Source organism: Trichechus manatus, unplaced genomic scaffold (assembly GCF_000243295.1).
Source record: "Trichechus manatus latirostris isolate Lorelei unplaced genomic scaffold, TriManLat1.0 scaffold00041, whole genome shotgun sequence".
Lineage (NCBI taxonomy): Eukaryota > Metazoa > Chordata > Mammalia > Sirenia > Trichechidae > Trichechus > Trichechus manatus.
The window spans coordinates 9,794,905-9,815,681 of NW_004443977.1; the positions used below are offsets into that span (position 1 = coordinate 9,794,905).

Below are 20,777 nucleotides of genomic sequence, written 5' to 3' on the forward strand. Positions count from 1 at the left end.
TATGTTTATCTTGTATCCTGAAACTTTGCTGAAATCTTCTATTAGTTCCAATAGTTTTCTTGTGGATTCTTTGTATAAGATCATATCATCTGCAAATAGAGATACTTTGACTTCTTCCCTACCAATCTGGATGCCCTTGATTTCTTTTTCTAGCCTAAGTGCTCTGGCTAAGACCTCCAGCACAATGTTAGGAGAGGAAGGATTTAGCCCTGGTAGCACAACAGTTAAGCACTCAGCTGCTAACTGAAAGGTTGGTGTTTTTGAACCCACCCAGCAGCTCCGTGGGAGAAAGACATGATGATCTTCTCCTGTAAAGATTACAGTGTAGAAAACCCTATCGAGCAGTTCTACTCTGTCACATGGGGTCACTATGAGTTGAAATCTACTCCATGGCACTTAACAACAACAACAAAGAATCATTTAAACCACCTTTCTGGGTAGAAAGTTAACATTCTTCGACATAATCTTCCTTGTTGCCCTTACCAGTTCCAGTCTTGCCTCAATAAGGCTCTGTCTTCATTCTTTAATTATATTGTTTTTATTTAATATTGAATATATGGAAAGAACCAAAAAGAAAAAATACTAAATATCAAAGTTTTTTCTTTTTAAAAATAACATACTGAAAATATAAGAGAAACAAAATGCAAATAAAGAAAATAAATGTTTTTAGTTCAAAATGTCAATTCCAAATTTTTAATTGAAATCTAGCCGTATGTGGCAAGGCTTACCCCAGTATACGGAGCGCACAGATGCTGGTTGCTTTTTCTTTACATCATCTCTGCTCTGGTTAATAAGGATAAGGCAAGCTGCCATCTCATCTCTGTGAAGTATGTTGGTGGCAGTGGTTGTACCAATTTTAGAGCCCCAGATTAGCAAGGTAAAGGCATACCTTTTTGGAAAGTGGGAGAGATAGAACTGGGACTGTGAAAGTGGATAGAACTCCCACAGGTACCCTGAGTCTTTGTGCATAAATTCTGTCACTTTAAGCCCAACCCACCCTCCTGTCAGAAAGACAAAGCTACTTCTGGTCGTATATATTAGATATTGATTTAGAGTAAATACTCCCACTCTCCATAAGAGAAAGATATTTAACATATAATTCACTTGGACTCCTACCTTTTCCACACTTAAAACTGATCTGTGTTTGTCTTCCTGATTGAAGATAAAATCCACAAAAGGTGTTTGTTAATAATTTGCCCAGTAGTTAATTTAACTCCTACAAATTGTACAGACTTTCTGATCTATACAAGAGTTAAAACATGGTTTTCAAGCAAATGGAGATTGAATTCCAGACTGCTTTGCATTTTAAGGATGACTAAAGACAGAAATATTTTGGATCGCTAAAATCTTACTTTGTTCCAATTATGAAAGATTTATTATATAAATATAAATTTGACAACTGCAGAAAAACACAAAGAAGATAATTGAAAACATTACCTCTGTTCTTCTACCCAGCAATATTATCTATTAATAGTTGATTGCATTTTCTTCTATTGTATTCTTTTCCTAAAAATCATGTAATTTTAGAGATGGAGGTCATCAAGCCCAGCATCCTTTTTCAGATGTAGAAACTGAGGACCAGAGAAGTTAAGTAACTATTCCACCATCATAATCTCTAGCACTGCTAGACTAGAACCCAGGTCTCTTGAGGGTAAGTCCAATACTCTTAAGAGACTTGGACAAGGGTTTCCTGTCTTAATTGAACTTCTGATTTTGAGATAATGGTAGATTCACTTGTATTTGTAGGAAATAATATAGAGATCCCCTGTACCCTTTACCCAGTTCCCCATTGGTAACATCTTGCAAAACTATAGTACAATATAGTACAACCAGGATATGACATTGATACAGTCAAGATACAGAACATTTCCATCACTGCAGGAATCCCTCATGTTGCCCTTATAGCTACACCTACTTTCCTTCTACCCTCGTCCCCTTCTTAATCGCTGGCAACCACTAATTTGTTCTCCATTTCTATAGTTTTGTCATTTCAAGAACGTTATACAAATGGAATCATAGCAGTATGTAACCTTTTGGAACTGGCTTTTTTCACTCAGCTTAATTTCCTGGAGATTGGTCCACATTGTTGCCTTTATCAACAGTTTGTTACCACAATTTATTTAATCGTTCACTAGTTGAAGGACATTTGGGTTGTTTTCACTTTGGGGCTATTCCAAATAAAGCTGCTATAAACATTTGTGTACAGGTTTTTCTGTGAACATAAGTCTTTTCTCTGGGATGAATGCCCAGGAGTGTAGTTCCTGGGTCTTATGGTAGTTGCATGTTTAGTTTTTTAAAGAAGCTGCCAAAACTGTTTCCCAGAGTGGCTGTACCATTTTACATTCCCGTCCTGTCTTTGTTTTTAAATCTTAACTCATTCTTGTTGATTTTCAATGATCATAAAGTCAGATACTTAGTAAATTAAAAGTCTTTGACATTAAAAAAAAATTGAAAATGAGAATTAATTGGCACCATTTGATTGGGAATTAATATTTAACTTGACCCGATACAATACAATCTGTAAGATTTAAAACACTTCATATACATTGAGTACCTATTTCTGTTGTGCTGAAAATAACAACTTTTTAAACTTTTTATATGCTAAAAATTAAGCTTGTAATATTTGTGGATCATATCAGCTCAGTGTAGAGACTGTTCTCTCCATTTTTCAGTGCTATCTAAAGAAACAGTCTGGATCTGTCCACTTGATCTAACAGATAGCCGAGGTATCCACTCTTTTGAGACCCGTGAGATAGTCTTGGTGGAGCCATTGTTGGAATAGCAGTCAGTATCCCCAAGGCCCCTGCCCCAGATTCTCAGCCACATCTTTTTGTCAGATCTGTACCTGAGTTACTGTATGTTACGTAAAAATCTAGTGTCACAGATCTTTTCCAAAATGTAAAATAGCATTAGTCATCCTTAAATCTTCAGATAAACCTAAATGTAAAATGAGTTAGAAGTATCACTGTTTCTTTTTTTTTTTCTGTTGTTTTTTCCCCCGTGTTCTTTTGTTAAATCTCTATAACTCCTCTTAGAGCTTTTCTTTTTTTCTCCCTTTTAATTATCCATATCATTCTTTTTCTCTCATTTATTTCTCTTTGTCTTAGCATAGCATATTCCTCTACTGGTATGTACCCAAACTAATTATCCACTCTCAGAACCATTCTTTTTAGGGACATCCTTAGCCTGTAGCTTATCACAGGAAATTTTGGAGCTATATCACAGAGTGAAGTATTGGAAAACCTTAACTTTAGGTGACAGTTAATAATGTGGCTGTTATGTAGTTCAGCTCTAGCACCTTATGGATTATTATTTGCAAAATAATAATTTGAGCCCTTGCCCTTTAAGAATCACAATTTAAATGACACCATCCTGAAATAAATTGTATATAATATTAACAATACTTTAGGGCTGTTGCCTCCTCTTTCTCTACCACACGTTTGTTGTCCATCTTAGGAGCTGCGTGGAGATTCTGACCAAACCCCTTTCCAATCATGAGAAAGTTGTCCGACCAGCCCTCATCTACAGTCTCTTTCCCAATGTGCCCCCTACCATCTATTTTGGCACTCGAGATGAGAGAGGTAAGTCTGGCCGAGTGTCTAAACCCAGAACAGTCCCCAGGGAGAAGGATGGCAGCTAAACTGGGAGGAAGTGGCAATAGGGTGGGTGGGAATTTCCAGAAAGGCCTAATGCAGATGATTATCACACTTTGTGCTCAGCTTCCCACTGGCTCCATAGGTCCAATATGGACCTTTCTCTTGTTTGTCCTTTAGCTGACCCCACTCAGCCTTATAGTCTCATGGTTAGTTCATGCCCTCTAACCTTATTTATTTCCCTTTTCAACCTCCCTTCCTTTCTTTACTCCTCACTCCTGTTCAGCTCCCTGTCTTCCCCAAAGTATGCTCCTGTGAAACTCTGATCTGGAACAGTACTTAGTGATTTTACTACCTAGGAAGGGTGGGTGACAGAGCTGGCTTTTCCTGTTCTCACCATGGCTTTCCTGCTCTTCCTCCCTCCCCCACCCCGTCCCCTGCTTTCCCCAGTGGAGAAACTTCCGTGGGAGCAGAGGAAGCTGCTCCGATGGAAGATGAGCACAGTGACCCCCAACATTGTCAAGCAGACCATTGGACGGTCTCACTTCAAAATCAGCAAGAGTGAGTCACTGCCTTACCATGTGCCTGTCCTCTGCCCCAACAGACAGGCTTTGAGCAGGAGGAGAACCCTAGTTGCAAGTACTTCCTGATATATGGGGGTTAGCTGGGGACCCTGTCCTGGAATTTCCAACCTCACAGGGAGAGTGTACCTCTGAAGGACTGAGCCCTCTGAGCCTGGGCCTGTCACTCAAGATTGGGAGAGAAAGGGCCATTGTTTTATCTCTGACTCCATGACAGCTCCATGGCAACTCTCAGACAACCAAGTCTGGGAGCTGTGCCCGGGCCCAGTGGTGTTTCTGAGGCCTTTGGGCCTCTCTCTGTCCCAAGGCTGAGCTGTCAGCAGGACTGACTTCCTGATATGCCTTCTGTAGGAAATGATGACTGGCTGGGCTGTTGGGGTCACCACATGAAGTCTGCTAGTTTCCGATCCATTCGGGAACATCAGAAGGTAGGGGCCATTTCCGAGGACCTCTTTCCCTGGACTTTGGACTAGAGGAGGAGGAGGGTGGCATGGGGAAAAGAGGAGGATGACCATGGAGAAGACAGGAATGTCCGTAGAAGTGTGGAGAAGGTCTAGGAGGAAGGTATAGGGTGAGACCCCACAGACCACACACATCTCCAGTTTGGCCACAGTGTCTTGGGCAGTCCCAGCCTCTCAAAGAGACCTCGTCCTATCATGTGTCTTGAGTGGTGTCATCTGTTTTCTCTTTTATGTTTTCCCTATAACCACTGCACATTGCCTCCATTCCCCCAAGCTGAATAATATTTGTAAGGAGGACTTCTGGTCTCATGTTGGGATGAATGAGTCCCTTGCCCTACGACTTACTAAAAAGCCAGTTGCTTTTCTGTCCTTGTCCCATAGGCTATACTGAAAAAAGATTAAATAGTTCTTCTTTGCACCTAAAATAAATATCTTGTCTATCTTAATCACTGTTATATGCCATGAATTATAAACTCCCAGAGGGCACTAAATTTTATTGTGTTTTAATCATATTTTGGTCAGTGCTCAGCAACGGAATACTTAAGGACCATTAGGCAGTGATGATAAAATGGAGCAGGAGCTTGGAATGTTGCTAAGGAAGTTGGAATGGTGTAGTGAGTCTTGTCATGGAAGGGTGTAGAGGTCTTACTTCAGCCACTCTCCCTGCTCTCACCTGTGGTCCCTTCTGTAGCTAAACCACTTCCCAGGCTCATTCCAAATTGGGCGGAAGGACCGGCTGTGGCGAAACTTGTCCCGCATGCAGAGCCACTTTGGCAAGAAGGAGTTCAGTTTCTTCCCCCAGTCCTTTATCCTGCCCCAAGATGCCAAGCTCCTGCGCAAAGCCTGGGAGAACAGCAGCCGCCAAAAGTGGATTGTGAAGCCAGTGAGTCAATCACAGTGGGTAGTGGACCATGGTCTGAGAGTGGGAACAACAGAGTATTGAGTCAGGAGCCAATCTCATTTCTTTTCCACTTCTAGCCAGCATCAGCTCGAGGCATGGGCATCCAGGTCATTCACAAGTGGAGTCAACTCCCCAAGCGAAGGCCCCTCCTGGTACAGAGGTGAGCTTGTCTCCAGCCAAATCTCTCCCCATATTTCCATCTCCTTTGGCCTGGAGTGTCCCTTTTTACAATGTTCTCCTGCTCTTTATCCTCCCAGCAAAAGACCTTCCTTAGCCAATTGTTCTAAGGTCCTTATCTCAGGGACTCTTAGCTGGCTTATGCTACATAGAGCTATGGGTCCAGTTACCCACTGAGTCTTATCTCATCTGTCATGTCCCTAATGATACCCTTTTCCCTATGTAGGTATCTGCACAAGCCCTACCTCATCAGTGGCAGCAAGTTTGATCTACGGATCTATGTTTACGTCACTTCCTATGATCCTCTACGGATTTACCTCTTTTCAGACGGACTCGTCCGCTTTGCCAGTTGCAAGTAAGTGGTAGTAGTGAAGTGTCACCCTGACAGTTTTGAAGATTTCCTCAGAGAAGGAGGCCAAGGGACATCAAACATAAAAATAACAAATGTCTTGGTAGTTTTCATTAGCAAGTGGGAAGGTGGGGAATGGAAAATGTGGTTCTCTACTTCACTGAATCTGAGATCTTCTGGCATGGACTGAGGTAGGATAGAGAAGATGAGTTTAACTGTGGTATTCTAGATCCTTGCCACCGGACATACTTCTTAGGTCCTTGTAGATCTGAAAAGATCTATCCACTTGCCTTTTCCTTCCTCAGGAATTGGAAAAACGTTTAGTCCATTTTCCATCTGCTGTCTCACCATCTTACCTCTGCCTTTTTTCTCTTCACTTCCAGGTATTCCCCTTCCGTGAAGAGCCTTGGCAACAAGTTCATGCACCTTACCAACTACAGTGTCAATAAAAAGAATGTCGAGTACCAGGCCAATGCAGATGAAACAGCCTGCCAGGGCCACAAATGGTACTGGGGGCAGGGTGTCCCACTCAAGTGGAGGCCTAGAGGAATACAAGGTTCTGGGGTTTTGGGAGGTTCGGTGGAATGATGACTAGAGGATTAATATAAGACCCAAGGATTGCATAAACACTTAATTCAGAATTGGTCTGTGTGCATCCAAGTTCATCTCCTTCTTAATCAAAACATCCAAAGAAGAGATAAGAAGAAATTACCTATAGGCCTCTTGGGTTTTTTTTTTTTGCTTTCTCTTCCCTTCATCACCCATTTTTAGAGTATAACCCCAAACACTCCCTTCTTTTCCCTCTGTAGGGCACTGAAGGCTTTATGGAACTACCTAAGCCAGAAGGGAATCAACAGCGATATCATCTGGGAAAAGATAAAGGATGTTGTTGTCAAAACCATCATCTCGTGAGTCACACTGCCACCCTGGGGGTGGGGACTGCCACCGAACTGCCTCTTTTCTGATTGGCCTCTGCACTGCTGTGCTTCTAACTTTGACCATGTTGTCGTTCAGTTCTGAGAACAGAGTAGAGGTGGATAGAGTTAAATTCTGCTTTTCTCCTGAGCTTTCTCCCCAGGAGCTGGCTCAGATCAGTGGCATTTCTTGAGAGCTAGTTTTCCTGGGTCATTTCTCCTCTCCCATCTCTGAACCACTTCATTGGCAGAGCAGCTGTGGTCATGGCCCTATGGGAGGAGCTAGGCTGAATACTTCCTCCTCCCCATGACCAGGTCAGAGCCCTATGTAACCAGCCTGCTCAAGATGTATGTGCGGCGGCCCTACAACTGCCACGAACTCTTTGGTTTCGACGTCATGCTGGATGAAAACCTTAAGCCCTGGGTCCTGGAAGTCAACATTTCCCCAAGGTAGACCATATCCTCAGCGCATTTATGGTAGAACCCTTTCTGTATCCTCACAGTTCGGTTCCCATTCTCATCTTACTGGCTTTTGGAAGACCTTTCCTTCACTAGAATTTTTGTTTCCCTCTCGTCATCTGTTTGCTGATTCACTCATTCTTTCCCATCATATCAAGGTTATTTAAGGATGGAGAGAGGTTGTTAAAAATTGTTCTCTTAAACTTGATCCCTACTACTTGCTTTTCCCTAGCAAACCAAAGTCATGGGCAGGTGCCACCCTGAGTGAGGTTATTCACTCTCTTTGGGGCAAGAAAACTGCCATCATGGTGATCACGAATTTGGATATTTGAGCCCTTTTCATCCTAGGGAGTCCAGGGAGTAAATGGGGCTAGCACTCACTTGGAAGTCTGACTGGAATCAGTTTTGGAGTGTTGCTTTGACCACTCTTTGCATCCTTTCCCCAAAGCCTCCACTCAAACTCTCCACTGGACATCAGCATCAAAGGCCAGATGATCCGTGACCTTCTCAACCTGGCAGGTTTTGTTCTGCCCAGTGCAGAGGATATCCTTTCCAGTTCCAGCAGCTCCAGCAGCTCTACCACCAGGTTAGCCTCCCTGTTTCCCTGAGGCTTGGCTAGCAGCATGAACAGCCCCATGGTGACCCTGGGAAGGGATGATTTCTGGACACTTTTACAGGGACTGTTTGATGATATCCCCCTGCTTGGTCTCCCTTGCTATTCAATCTACTACTACGATCCATCCATACACCACTGCCACGTCAGTGCCCTTAAAGCATGTTTGATTATATTGCTCCCCTCAGGAATCTCCACAGGGCCTGGAGAATCAACTTCAAGGTCTGCCTGCACACTTGAGTTCCCAGCCTCCCTTTCCCAGGCTTATCTCCCTTATTCCTTTCTGTCCCCTGTGCTTCTGACAAACCTGATCACTTATAGAACCTCAGGGTTGGAAGGATCCTTGAGAGTCATTTCAATTATAGCCTCTTGCTCTCCCCTATAGTGCCCTCTCCTCTGCTCATGGAATTTCTTCCTCCTGAAATGCCTCTGAGCCAGAGCTACCTGTTGAAAAGTCACCCATCCACCAAAGCCAAGCTCAAGGCAACATCTTCATAAAGTCTGCTGACTGTGGGCTTTCTTTCCTCCATACCCCCAAAGTACTTAGAACTGCTCTTGAGTTAATATTTATTTGGTACCTTCTGTGTGTCAGGAAAAACCTGTTATCCTCACAACAACCCTATGAGGTTGATACTAGTATCTTCGGTTTACAGATGAGGAAATGGAAGATCACTGGGTTTAAGTAACCCATCCATTATCATTCAGCTAGAAAGTGGTAGAGCTGATTTTCAAATCCTGATTTGCCTGGTAACAAACTTTGCTTTTCTTACCATACCCTGTAGACTCATGTTTGGCCCTATCCTGTGGTTGTCATTTGACTTAATTCTTAGAGACAGGGCCTGCTTCTCAATCATCTTTGTATCTCTTTTAGTAATACTCATAATGATGTGGATGATGAAACTGAGGTATAGAGAGGTTAGGTAACTTGCTCAAGGTCACACAGGGAGTAGGGCAGAGCTGGGTATTTGGTAAACGTTCACTAAACTGAAGTATACAGCAATTAGATTTATTCCAGGCTCCTCTTTTTTGTTATTCAAATGTAGCTGAGGGAGAATGCTTTGAACTCTTAGTTCTTCCATGGTACTTGAGCTTTGATTCTCAGGCTACTTGAGTAGAGTCCATTTTAGTCTTGATTTACTCAGGTAACAGACATTTATCCATACTTTTTCATCTTCTCTTGAAAAGGGAGCCTTACTGAGCTGGACCTTTTCTCCAGGATATGAAACTGCTGACCTTACCCTTTGCTCCCTTTCCACCCTCTTAGCCTGACCAGCACCCCCAGGGACAAATTTCGAATGGCTCCAGAGCACTTCACTGCACAGAAGATGAAGAAAGCCTATTACCTGGCCCAGAAAATTCCTGATCAGGTAGGAGATTGACCTTCCCCTACAACGCCAGCAGAAAGTTCCCTGGTCAAACATCTGTGACCCCAAGGCAACCAATTTTTCCTCTCTCTGTTGTTGTTATTGTTAGGTGCTGTTGAGTCATTTCTGACTCATAGCAACCCTGTGTATGATAGAACGAAACTGCCCATTCCTGTGCCATCCTCACAATTGTTGTTACGCTTGAGCCTATTGTTGCAGCCACTGTGTCAATCCATCTCATTGAGAGTCTTCCTCTTTTTTGCTGGATCTCTACTTTACCAAACTTAATGTCCTTCTCCAGGGACTGATCGCTCCTGATAACATGTCTGTCTAGAGCAGGGTTTCTTAACCCAGGTCTGCGATTCCCTTGAGTGCAGAGATTTAATGGCAGGTACATTGTTCTGGGAGAGAGTTGATGTCCTTTATCACTTTTTCAAGAACAAATGCCCTTATTAAAATGCCTTAGTAACCCACCCTTGTTGTCAGAGACCTTTACCCTTTGGATTTCGTTTGAGAGATGCAGTGGGACTCTGGGAAGGTAATTCCTCAGAGCAGATTCAAGAGTGGCAGAACACAAAGCTGGTGCCAAATCTGAGTTGCTGGATGCTGATCTTGACTCCATCCAACAAACCACTTGACCTCTGTGTCCCATATTCTTCCACCACCACCACCCACCCCACCCTGAGAGTATCTTTCTTCACCAGCTAAGTTTAGCAGACATAAGAACATGTGAGGTCCAGGGGTGGCCCACCAAGCTACCTTGGTGGTCCTGCAAGAGCCCTGGACCCCCAGGGTCCCAGGGCTATGCTCTTGTTCCCCAGCTTCTGGTTTCTCTGGCTTGCACTCTCAGTCACACCCTCTAACTCCCTGTTGTTTGGGCCACAGGACTTCTATGCATCTGTGCTAGATGTCCTGATGCCAGATGACGTTCGGGTTCTGGTGGAGATGGAGGATGAGTTTTCTCGCCGTGGTCAGTTTGAACGAATTTTTCCTTCTCGGATCTCTACTCGCTATCTCCGCTTTTTTGAGCAGCCACGATATTTCAACATCCTCACCACCCAGTGGGAGCAGAAGTACCATAGCAACAAGCTCAAAGGTGATGTGCCTTCCCTGGCTCAGGAGGCCATGTTTAGAGAGAGGTTAGATCAGGAAATGGGCTTCTCTGGCAAGAAGAATTGGCCAGTTAATCTCGCCCTCTTAAGTCCTGTCCCCTGCTGTCTTGTCCTAGGAGTAGATCTGCTTCGGAGTTGGTGCTACAAAGGGTTCCACACAGGAGTCGTCTCTGATTCTGCTCCGGTGGTGAGTGATGCCAGTAGAGGAGGAGATAGCTGCATCCCAGGCCCCTCCCTCCTCTGCCTTAAAGAGTGAAGCATAGGCTGGGTGTGGGAACAGATCTCTCAGTTCTTCCCTAGGCCCTGCCTTTGTGTCTCCTGCCTCTTCTCTTTCAAAGGAATAATTGCCTCAAGGATTCCCTGGGTGACTTTCTTTCAAGATCAGAAAGTGCCTTGCAGGCCTTAACTTCTTGTCTGACTCAGAAGAGAACCAAGACTTTCCCTGTAGGAAACCATGCCTAAAGGCTAGGAAGGGGGAGAGGCCCGTGATCACTCAGGCAGAGTTGGAAGAAGAGTCCCAAGACCACAAACACTCCTGCCTGACCTCTGCCTCAACCTTTCCACCTCATTGCTTCCTTTGCTTTTAGTGGTCTCTCCCGACATCACTTCTGACTGTCCCAAAGGGTGATGTGATGCTCAATGCCTTCTGCAAATCAGAGATTGGCAACCTGGGGTGAGTGCTGCCTGGGAAAGGGCAAGAGCTGGGTGTGAGTTTGGGGAGTTCTCTTCTTTCCTCTCTCCCCAGATTATGACAAGATCAGCATTAGGGGTAGGGTTAGTGAGGATACCAGAATATGCAGCCACAGTGTCCTCTTCTGGTGGCTCTCAGTATGTCCGGTGAAGCTGAGCCAAAGTCATAGATCATCTGCTGAAGTGACCACTTTCAGCCATATCCACTAGCTGTAGGAGATCCTTAGCCCTCCTACCCTCACATTCACTTGTATTTAAGCTCTCAAACTTTCAGGTACATAAAATACCTTTTATGGTTATTTTTATATCCATGTAATTAAGGTCCATAACCCCATAATGTTGTGAGTGCCTGGTCCAAATTCTGAAGGCACATCACAAGTTAAGGTCTGAGCTACACATTTTTTCAGCCATTTGTTTCCCCACCTGTTCCCTTCAGAAAACACAGCTCCTCCGAGGAAAGCCTACCACTCTCTGAAGATGGAGCCACCCCTAAGACTAAGAAGACTCCAGTTGACCTTTCTTCTTTCCCCAGGAAACCCAATTCCTCCAAGGACATTGAGGACACCAGCAAAGAGCCCAGCCTCTCTTCCCAGATGTTACCTCTGATCAAGTACTCTGGGCAGACTTCGAGACTTTCTGCTTCCCCCATTTCTCAGTCAACCAGTGACTTCCTCCTTGCTGCTGTGAGCCCATGACTGGCCTCCATCCACTAGTCCCTCCCCAGGAGCACCATGTTAACTACCTCATGGGAACCTGCTGGCCTCCCTGAACCCCTGTCTCCTCCACCTCACCGTCATCAGAGTATTTTTTGAAATGGTTGAATTGCAGATATGGGTATCTATAGGGTTGGAGGGATGGTGGGGATGGGGAGAAGGTGAAGAAGGTTCACCCTCTGTCACTTGGCTGGCACCTCATATCTCAGTAGAGAAACCAACAATGGCTACGCGGCCTTATAAAGCAGGGTTTGGTTTCTACCTTCAGAGAGCCATGTGTGGTTTATTTTAGGCCTTGGTGAAGTGATTATGTTGTAGCTCAAGAGTAGAAAACACACTAAACAAATTTGGATCCGAAATCCTTTGTTCTATAATTGAGGAGGTTCCTCTGAAGGTTCCTATCTTCTCAGGTTCTCACTCCCTTCCCACTATATCCTAAGGTGCCACTTTCAGAAACCTTCAAACCTTCAAACTTCCCCAGTAGAACCCACTTCCTGTCATCCTTATGCACACCCCAGTTCAGGGGCTTTACCACCTTCGTTTCTCCTTTTATATACCCACCCAGCCAGTAGCCCCATGCCTTCCTATTTTGACCTCACATCACTGCTTATTCAACCTTTGAGGCTTCTCTTTTATGAATGTCAGTCAACCCTTCAACTCAGCTTTTTTTGAGGTGAGAGGTTCTATGGACTTTGTGAATTTTCCATGGCTCAAGCAAAGGGATCAAGATAATTTCAGTTGTTGTTAATCTATGTCCATATATCAAAGGGTCACAATCCAGAGGGAGGGTAGAAGGAGCTGTGATTTCCCCACAACACAGTGAAAGTCTTGTGTTCTGTTCTACCCTTTTTATTGCCTCTGATTAGCAAGCTCTAAATCACAGGTTTCTAGGGCAAGCAGAGTCCAGTGACTTGGCACGCAGGTTTCAGGAGTAGTCACTTATAAAATGGTCTTCCATTCAGACCTCTGACTAAACTCATGTACTCTTAACTGAATCTACCTCCCTCCTCTAGGCTCAGTAAACAGTGAACATTCAATAAATGTTGACTAAGTGAACTGTACATATAGAGATCTCAAAGGACATGAGCACCTGAACCAGAAGCTCTACTCCTGGTGGAAAGTGGAGCCCAGGAAGCACAAGGGGGGAGAGTTTGGATCAGAACTGTTGTTTTCTTGAACTGTGCTCCTCCCTAACCCAGCACTTTCCAGTTGCTGCTCCCCCCTTGCCTAGCTCCTGCTGTCCCTTAGCTTTTCTTGCAGCGAGGCATACAAGAAACCAACTGGCCCCATGTCTCTGATACTCAAGTTTTCCCTTTTGCACATCAACAGGAAGCTCAGCTACTTGGTCTCACCCTGAACTCTAGATGCCCTCGTTCCTTCTGAGGTTTGGACAGAGAAAGATTGTCCTATTTTGTGGCTCCTGAAGTTCTGTGGTGAGTTGGGATGGAACCATGGAAAGATGACTGAGCGGCCTGACCCGGTTCAAGGGCACAGAGTAAATGGCCAGCCCTAAGGCCACGATGACAGTTGTGAAGAAAGCTTGGTGGCAGAGCCCTAGGATAGTATCTGCTGCTCAGTAAGTACTTCAGCGTTGGGCCAGCATGGGAGAGATCCTGGACAGACCTGTTAAATCTCTTCTGATAGAACTGAACTCCCTCTTGCCCTTCCTGGATGCAGTATTCTAATACAGATGTCAGAGCCAACCTTGTGATAAGGGCAGTAGCAGCCTTTCTAAGAGAAAACTGGTCACGTGCTTATCAGCTTTGTTGTAGCTGGTCCTCCTGAGCAAGGGCTTAGGTGTGGAGGCCTAGCAGAGCTGATGGTGGTTTACTCCTTGGAAACCAACTTCAGTTCTTTGGCCTACCTTCTGAGAATCCCTGTATGGCACAACCAATCTACTTCCATCCCTGTAACTGGAGAGAGGACCAGCATTGCAGCATGACGGGGGTTGGCTATGTGTGGGGGCAGGGAGGCTTATGAAATTAAATGAGTGATGAAAATATAGTGCTCTTCATTTAAAACATACATTCTTTCTGATTGTCATCACATTTGAGTGATAAGTATGGGTGTTTTGCTGGGTGGGAGAAAGGCATGGGACTTATGTATCACATTTCCCTTTCACCCTTTAGAGAAAATGAAATCTTGCTTATTAAACATTCAGCATACATAACTGAGCATTGAATACCCACAGTATGTAAGGTATTCAGTTAAATAAGGAATTTTGGAGAAATAATGTGATTTTTTTTAAGTTTAAATTTAGAAATGTAGTAGAATAAATGTTTGTTAGAACATGTCAGTTGTTTTCCTAGGTTGGTAACTTACCAAGTCCCTGTTTGGAGAAAGGGGACTGAGTGCACTTGAGACTAAGAAATAAAGGACAGAGTATTTTGGAAGCATTGGAGTGAGGAGTTTGAGGTAGGGAGTGGGTAACTTCCCATTTACTTCAAGTCCACTCAGGATTGATCAGAAACTAAGTACCTTAGAATGTATACAAATGATGAGGTGGCATTATGTTAGGAAAAGAGCATGGGCCTCTTTGGCTGACCTTACGTTCAAATCCGAGTTTGCCTTTTAATAGCCATGTGACCTTGGACATGTCATGTAACTTTTTTAGAGTCTTTGTTTATAAAGTCAATAGAATACCTGTGTCACAGAGTTGTGAAAATTTAACAAAACATATGTAAAAGCACTGAGGACATAGAAGGCATTTAATATATGCTTGCTCCTTTCTCAATTTGCTATCCAAGCCCTGTTCCTTGGGTAGGGAGAGGCAGACAAGAAATGTAAAATCCTTCCCACAAGGGAAATGGAGCAGTTAGAGTCATTCTAGAAGTGAAGAAGTCCAGAACAGTGTCTAGATACCTCCTCACTCCTAGGGTACACAGATACAGGAACACTATCATTCCTGTTCATTCTGCTGTTAAATTATTACTCTTTATTGGAGATGTATCTCTTTGGTTAAATACTTCAAAGACAGAAAGCAAATTCCCTGGGAAAGGAATTATTCAGTCCTATCCCAAGACAAGCTTTGATAAGAAAGCAGAGAGAGCAGGGGAGCAGTGGATGCTGGCTGGCTGGAAAGGACGGAGAGCAGGTACAGGAAGTAGAGACCTTGAACGGGAGCAGAAGCCAAAGACCAGAGGCATCAACCTGAGCTGTGCTTGGGGCTGCTCCAAGGGATAGTGTCATTACAGGTGCATTCTCATGGTGTCAGGCTTTTTGGCTGAAGGTGACTGTCCCTCCCCTTCTCTTACCCCTCTAACTAAAGGACACACACCAGATTGCCTTAAGACAAACTGACACTGGTGAGGGCCAATGAAGGAGGCTGATATTCGGGTATAAAGGACCTTTCCACTTGTCATTCAAGGGATGGCCTCTATCACGTTTTCAGGAACCACTGCTGTTAGAAGAATGCTGTGCTAGCCCACCCTTGTCAGAACCGTAGGCTTTTACCCTTTGGGCTTATTCCCTGAGAGGTGTAGTGTGGCTCTGGAGAGGGTGATTCCCTCAGAACCATTGGATTACAGTCACCCAGAGAAGGTGATCACCAAAGGTAGCCCGAGGGACCTCCCCTCCTGGCTTCCTCTTCATTTGTCCTTTAAGACTCACCTCTGACAACTGTTCTAATCCCCAACTTCTTCGAGACGTGACAGTTTTCAGAGATGTGTGACTAAGAGCTACGTTTCATGCTACTTAAGACTGATCCAGTATCTTAGACAACCCTTCCTGGTCTTTTAGATTCCTCCTGTAGCAGAGTTTGCACGCTCATTAATATCCAGGGATCTATACAGCCTCATTTGTCTTGGCCCCTCACCAGCTTTATTCAGGGCTCCAAAATATGGGTGCTAGGTCAATGAAAGCTGCAAGCAGTCTTATGTTGCTCTTGACAGATTTCTCAAGTAAGTGAAAGAACGCAAAAGGGTAGTTGTTTTCTAAAACCCCTTTTGTGCCTTAATTGGCATATTGGACTGACAGACACGGAGTGCCAGGGGCTGTCATGGGAAAAACGAACAAATTTTGAAAAGTTATTTAATCTCTCTAAGGTACAGTTAGTGAACTGGAGAAACTAATGCCTACCTCATAGGGTGGTTATGAGGATTAAATGGAAAAAATAAAGCATCTAGTACAGTGCCTGATATATATATAGTGCAGATATGTTGTTAGGTGCTATCCAGTCGGTTCCGACTCAGTGACCCTATGTACAACAGAACAAAACACTGCCAGTATAGTAGATTCTACAATAGTCAAAAACAACTACTGCCAAAAACATTTCTTCTGTATGGTGGTAATAAACTGTAATAAAATATACTTTGATTCTATCCATGAAAGACTAAACCTGAGGATTTAATTGAGATAATAAACTTGGAAAGACTGGAGCCCTTATCATGAGTCATCAGAGAAGTGCATTTAAAACTACAACAAGACACAACGTATACACTAGAACGACTCAAAAAGACAGAAAATACCAGGTGTTGGCGAGAATGTGGAGCAACTGGAACTCATACATTGCTAGTGGGGATGTGAACTATACTTTGGTAGTTTCTTATAAAGTAACTTTACTATATGGTCCAACAATTCCACTCCTGCACACAAATGTTCATAGCAGCTTTATTCATAATAGGAAAAACTTGGAAACAACCCAAATGTCCACCAACTGGTGAATGAATAAAGTGTGGTATATCTGTTCAATGGAATGCTACTTAAGCATAAAAAAGGGAATAAGCTACTGATAGATGCAACAACATGGATGACTCTCAAGAGCATTATGCTAAGAGAAAGAAGACAGAAAAGAAATACTGCATACTTTATGATTCATATGACATTCTAAAAAAGGCTAAACTAGTGACAGTAAGCCAGGGGCTGTGGGTAAGGGAAAGACTGACTGTAAAGGGGGACAATAGAAATAGTCTATATCTTGCTCGTGGTGGGATTCTACAACTGTACATTTACCAAAACTCATTGACTTGTGTACTTAAAGTGGATCAGTAAATGAAGCTGATTTTTTAAAAAGCACAAGGAGATACCATTTCATTAGGCAGATTAAAGCCACAATGAGGTAACATTAGAATAATAAATATTAAAAAGGCAGCCAAAACCAAATGTTGGAGAAGATACAAGGCATTTGAATCTTTCATGCATGACTGGCGTGAATATAAAATGATGCAAACCCTATGGAACACAGTTTCTTATAAAGTTAACGTATATCTACTTATGACTCAGCAATTCCCTAGGTATTACTCCCTGCACCAAAAATGAAATCACATGTCCACCAAAAATGTTTATTGCCGCTTTATTCATAATAGCAAACAACCCAAATGCTTCTCAACAAGAGATCGTGTAAACTGGTATACAATGAAACACTGCTCAACAATAAAAAAGAACAAACTGCTGATTCATGCAACTACTTGGATGAATCTCCAGAACACTGAGGAAAGAAGGCAGATACAAAAGAGTACGTACTGTATAATTTTATTTGAAGCTCAAGAACAGGGGAAACTAAGCTATGGAGATTGAAATTAGAACAGAGGGGCACAAGAGGACTTTCTGGGGTGATGGCAATGCTCTATCCTTGATTGGGGTGTTGGTTACATGGGTGATGCACTTATTAAAACTTACCAAATTGTACACTGAAGACTTGTGCATTTTAAGGATAACTATTTGTAAATGAGATGAAATTGACGTGAAAGTAGCCGTTTTAAAGTGAACCATGCAATGGCATTTAATAACCTCCACACTGTTGTGCAACCACTACCTCTAGTTCTAAAACATTTTCATTACCCGCAAAGGAAACCTCGTACCTATTAAGCAGTCACTCCCCATTATCCCCTTCCCCACCCCCTGGCAACCACCAATCTTCATTCTATCCCTATGGATTTACCTTTTCTGGATATTTCATATAAATGGAATCATAGAATATGTGACCTTTTGTGTCTGGTGGGGAGACAGAATTCAATTCATAACATTCCGCCCTTTGTTGTTAGGTGCCGTTGAGTCCATTCCAGCTTATAGCAATCCTGTCTACAACAGAACAAAACACTGCCGGGTCCTGTGCCATCCTCACAATCGTTATGCTTGAGTCCATTGTTGCAGCCACTGTGTCAGTCCATCTCATTGAGAGTCTCTCTTTTTCACTGACCCTCAACTTTACCAAGCTTGGTGTCCTCCAGGGACTGGTCCCTTCTGATAACATGTGGAAAGTATGTGAGACGTAGTCTCACTGTTCTTGCTTCTAAGGAGCCTTCTGGCTTGTACTTCTTCCAAGACAGATTTGTTTGTTCTTTTGACAGTCCATGGTATATTCAATATTTTTTCCCAGCGCCATAATTCAAAGGCATCAATTCTTCTTTGGTCTTCCTTATTCATTGTCCAGTTTTCACATCCATATGAGGTGATTGAAAACACCATGGCTTGGGTCAGACATACCTTAGTCTTCGGGGTGAAATCTTTGCTTTTTTTTCTTTAACACCTTAAAGAGGTCTTGGAAACCCTGGTGGTGTAATGGTTAAAGTGCTATGGCTGCTAACCAAAAGGTCAGCAGTTCGAATCCACCAGGCACTCCTTGGAAACTCTATGGGGCGGTTCTACTCTGTCCTATAGGGTCGCTATAAGTTGGAATCGACTCGACAGCAAGGGGTCTTTTTTAAAGCAGTCTTTTGCAGCAGATTTGCCCAGTGCAATGCGTCATTTGATTTCTTGACTGCTGCTTCCATGGGTGTTGATTGTGAATCCAAGCAAAATGAAATCCTTGAAAACTTTAGTCTTTTCTCCATTTATCATGATGTTGCTTATTGGTCCAATTGTGAGGATTTTTGTTTTCTTTTTGTTGAGGTGTAATCCATACTGAAGGCTGTGATCTTTGATCTTCATCAGTGCTTCAAGTCCTCTTCACTTTCAGCAAGCAACGTTGTGTCACCTGCATAACGAAGGTTGTTTATGAGTTTTCCTCCAACTCTGATGCCCCGTTCCTCATGTAGTCCAGCTTCTTGGATTATTTGCTCAGCATACAGATTAAGTATGGTGAAAGGATACAACCCTGATGCACACCTTCCCTGACTTTAAACCACACAGTATCCCCTTGTCTGTTCAAATGACTGCCTCTTGATCTATGTACAGGTTCCTCAGGAGCACAATTAAGTATTCTGGAATTCCCATTCTTTGCAATGTTTATTCGTAATTTATTATGATCTACACAGTCGAATACCTTTGCATAGTCAATAAAATACAGGTAAACATCTTTCTGGTATTCTCTGCTTTCACTCAAGATCCATTTGACATCAGCAATAATATCCCTCATTCCATGTTCTCTTCTGAATCTGGCTTGAATTTCTGGCAGTTCCCTGTCAATGTACTGCTGCAGCTGCTTTTGAATGATCTTCAGCAAAATTTTACTTGTGTCTGATATTAATGATAATTGTTCGATAATTTCTGCATTCTGTTGGATCACCTTTCTTTGGAAGAGGCATAAATATGGATCTCTTCCAGTTGGTTGGCTAGGTAACTGTCTTCCAAATTTCTTGGCATAGACGAGTGAGCACTTCCAGCATTGCATCTGTTTGTTGAAACATCTCTATTGGTATTCTGTCAATTCCTGGAGTCTTGTTTTTTCGCCAATGCCTTCAGTGCCTCTTGGACCTCTTCCTTCGGTACTGTTGGTTCCTGATCATATTCTACCTCCTGAAATGGTTGAACATCGACCAATTCTTTTTGGTATAGTGACTCTTTGTATTCCTTTGGCCTCCTGAAATTCATGCTCTTCCCACATGCAAAACATATTCACCCTATGGCAAATACCATACCTAATTTTCTACTTAACTCCTACCTACTTTAGCCCTTGACTGGTCTTGGTCCCTTTCTTGTCCTCTTTTTTTTTCCCCAGATGTAAGCATTTTACTGAAGTATAACATATATAAAAGTATAAGTGTACTGCTTGATGAATTTTTACAAAGTGTACAAAACCATGAAACCAGCACTCACAACAATACACAGTTATTATCAGAACCCCAGAAACATCCTTGTACTCCCCTCCACTTGCTAATCACTCCCTTCCCACTCAAGAGAAACCACCATCTTAAATTCTAACACCATACATTTCTAGAGACCTCAACATGGCATCGTTGGTCGGGATAACAGTGAGCTACCACTCCCAGAGATACTCAAGTTACTAGGGCTGGGGTCTTTTTTGGCTCCATAAAGGTGCTATTATGCAGAATCAGGCAAGGGGGTTCCTTTTTATGGACCATCACCCAGCTTCTGGTTATCAGGATAATAGTGTGTTCTCTTTGACTACCCATTTCTACAGTGAAATGCTCATGCTGTCTACTCCTTCCCTTCTCACCTCAAATCTAGTGGAAAGAGCACTAAAATCAATGCCTAAAACTTGAGTTCAAAGTCTGGCTTTGCCAACTTACTGCTCTTAACCTTTCTGCATGGCAGTGAAATTTCTTTTTTTTTTTTTTAATTGCTTATTTTTTTTTTATTGTGCTTTAGGTGAAACTTTACACAGCAAATTAGTTTCTTATTCAACAATTCTCAGATTGTTTTGTTACATTGGTTGCAATCCCCACGATGTGTCAACACTCTCCCCTTCCACACCCCAATTCCCCATTTCCATCCATTCATTTTTCCTGTCCCTTCCTGCCTTCTTGTCATTGCTTTTGGGCAGGTGTTGCCCTTTTGGTCTCATATACATGATTGAACTAAGAAGCATATTCCTCCCATGTGTTATTGTTTGTTTTATGGACCTGTCTAATCTTTGGCTGAAGGATGAACTTTGGGAGTGGCTTCAGTTCTGAGTTAAAAGGATGTCCAGGGGCCATAGTCTGGGGGTTTCTTCCAGTCTCTGTCAGACCC

The 20,777-nt window shown here is 43.1% G+C and overlaps 1 protein-coding gene across 1 annotated transcript in view; it reads left to right on the plus strand.

Annotated features, from left to right (window-relative positions):
• TTLL4 (tubulin tyrosine ligase like 4) overlaps positions 1 to 11,909 on the plus strand; it is a 38,704-nt gene extending 26,795 nt beyond the window's left edge. The window contains exons 5-19 of the mRNA XM_023731310.1: positions 3,457 to 3,581; positions 4,044 to 4,154; positions 4,526 to 4,602; positions 5,327 to 5,518; positions 5,614 to 5,696; positions 5,940 to 6,068; positions 6,446 to 6,568; positions 6,872 to 6,970; positions 7,292 to 7,426; positions 7,884 to 8,021; positions 9,313 to 9,415; positions 10,298 to 10,508; positions 10,641 to 10,711; positions 11,112 to 11,197; positions 11,747 to 11,909. Coding sequence (XP_023587078.1) covers positions 3,457 to 3,581; positions 4,044 to 4,154; positions 4,526 to 4,602; positions 5,327 to 5,518; positions 5,614 to 5,696; positions 5,940 to 6,068; positions 6,446 to 6,568; positions 6,872 to 6,970; positions 7,292 to 7,426; positions 7,884 to 8,021; positions 9,313 to 9,415; positions 10,298 to 10,508; positions 10,641 to 10,711; positions 11,112 to 11,197; positions 11,747 to 11,909 — 1,846 coding nt within the window. The remainder of the gene's footprint in view (positions 1 to 3,456; positions 3,582 to 4,043; positions 4,155 to 4,525; positions 4,603 to 5,326; positions 5,519 to 5,613; positions 5,697 to 5,939; positions 6,069 to 6,445; positions 6,569 to 6,871; positions 6,971 to 7,291; positions 7,427 to 7,883; positions 8,022 to 9,312; positions 9,416 to 10,297; positions 10,509 to 10,640; positions 10,712 to 11,111; positions 11,198 to 11,746) is intronic.
• Positions 11,910 to 20,777: the final 8,868 nt, after the last annotated feature.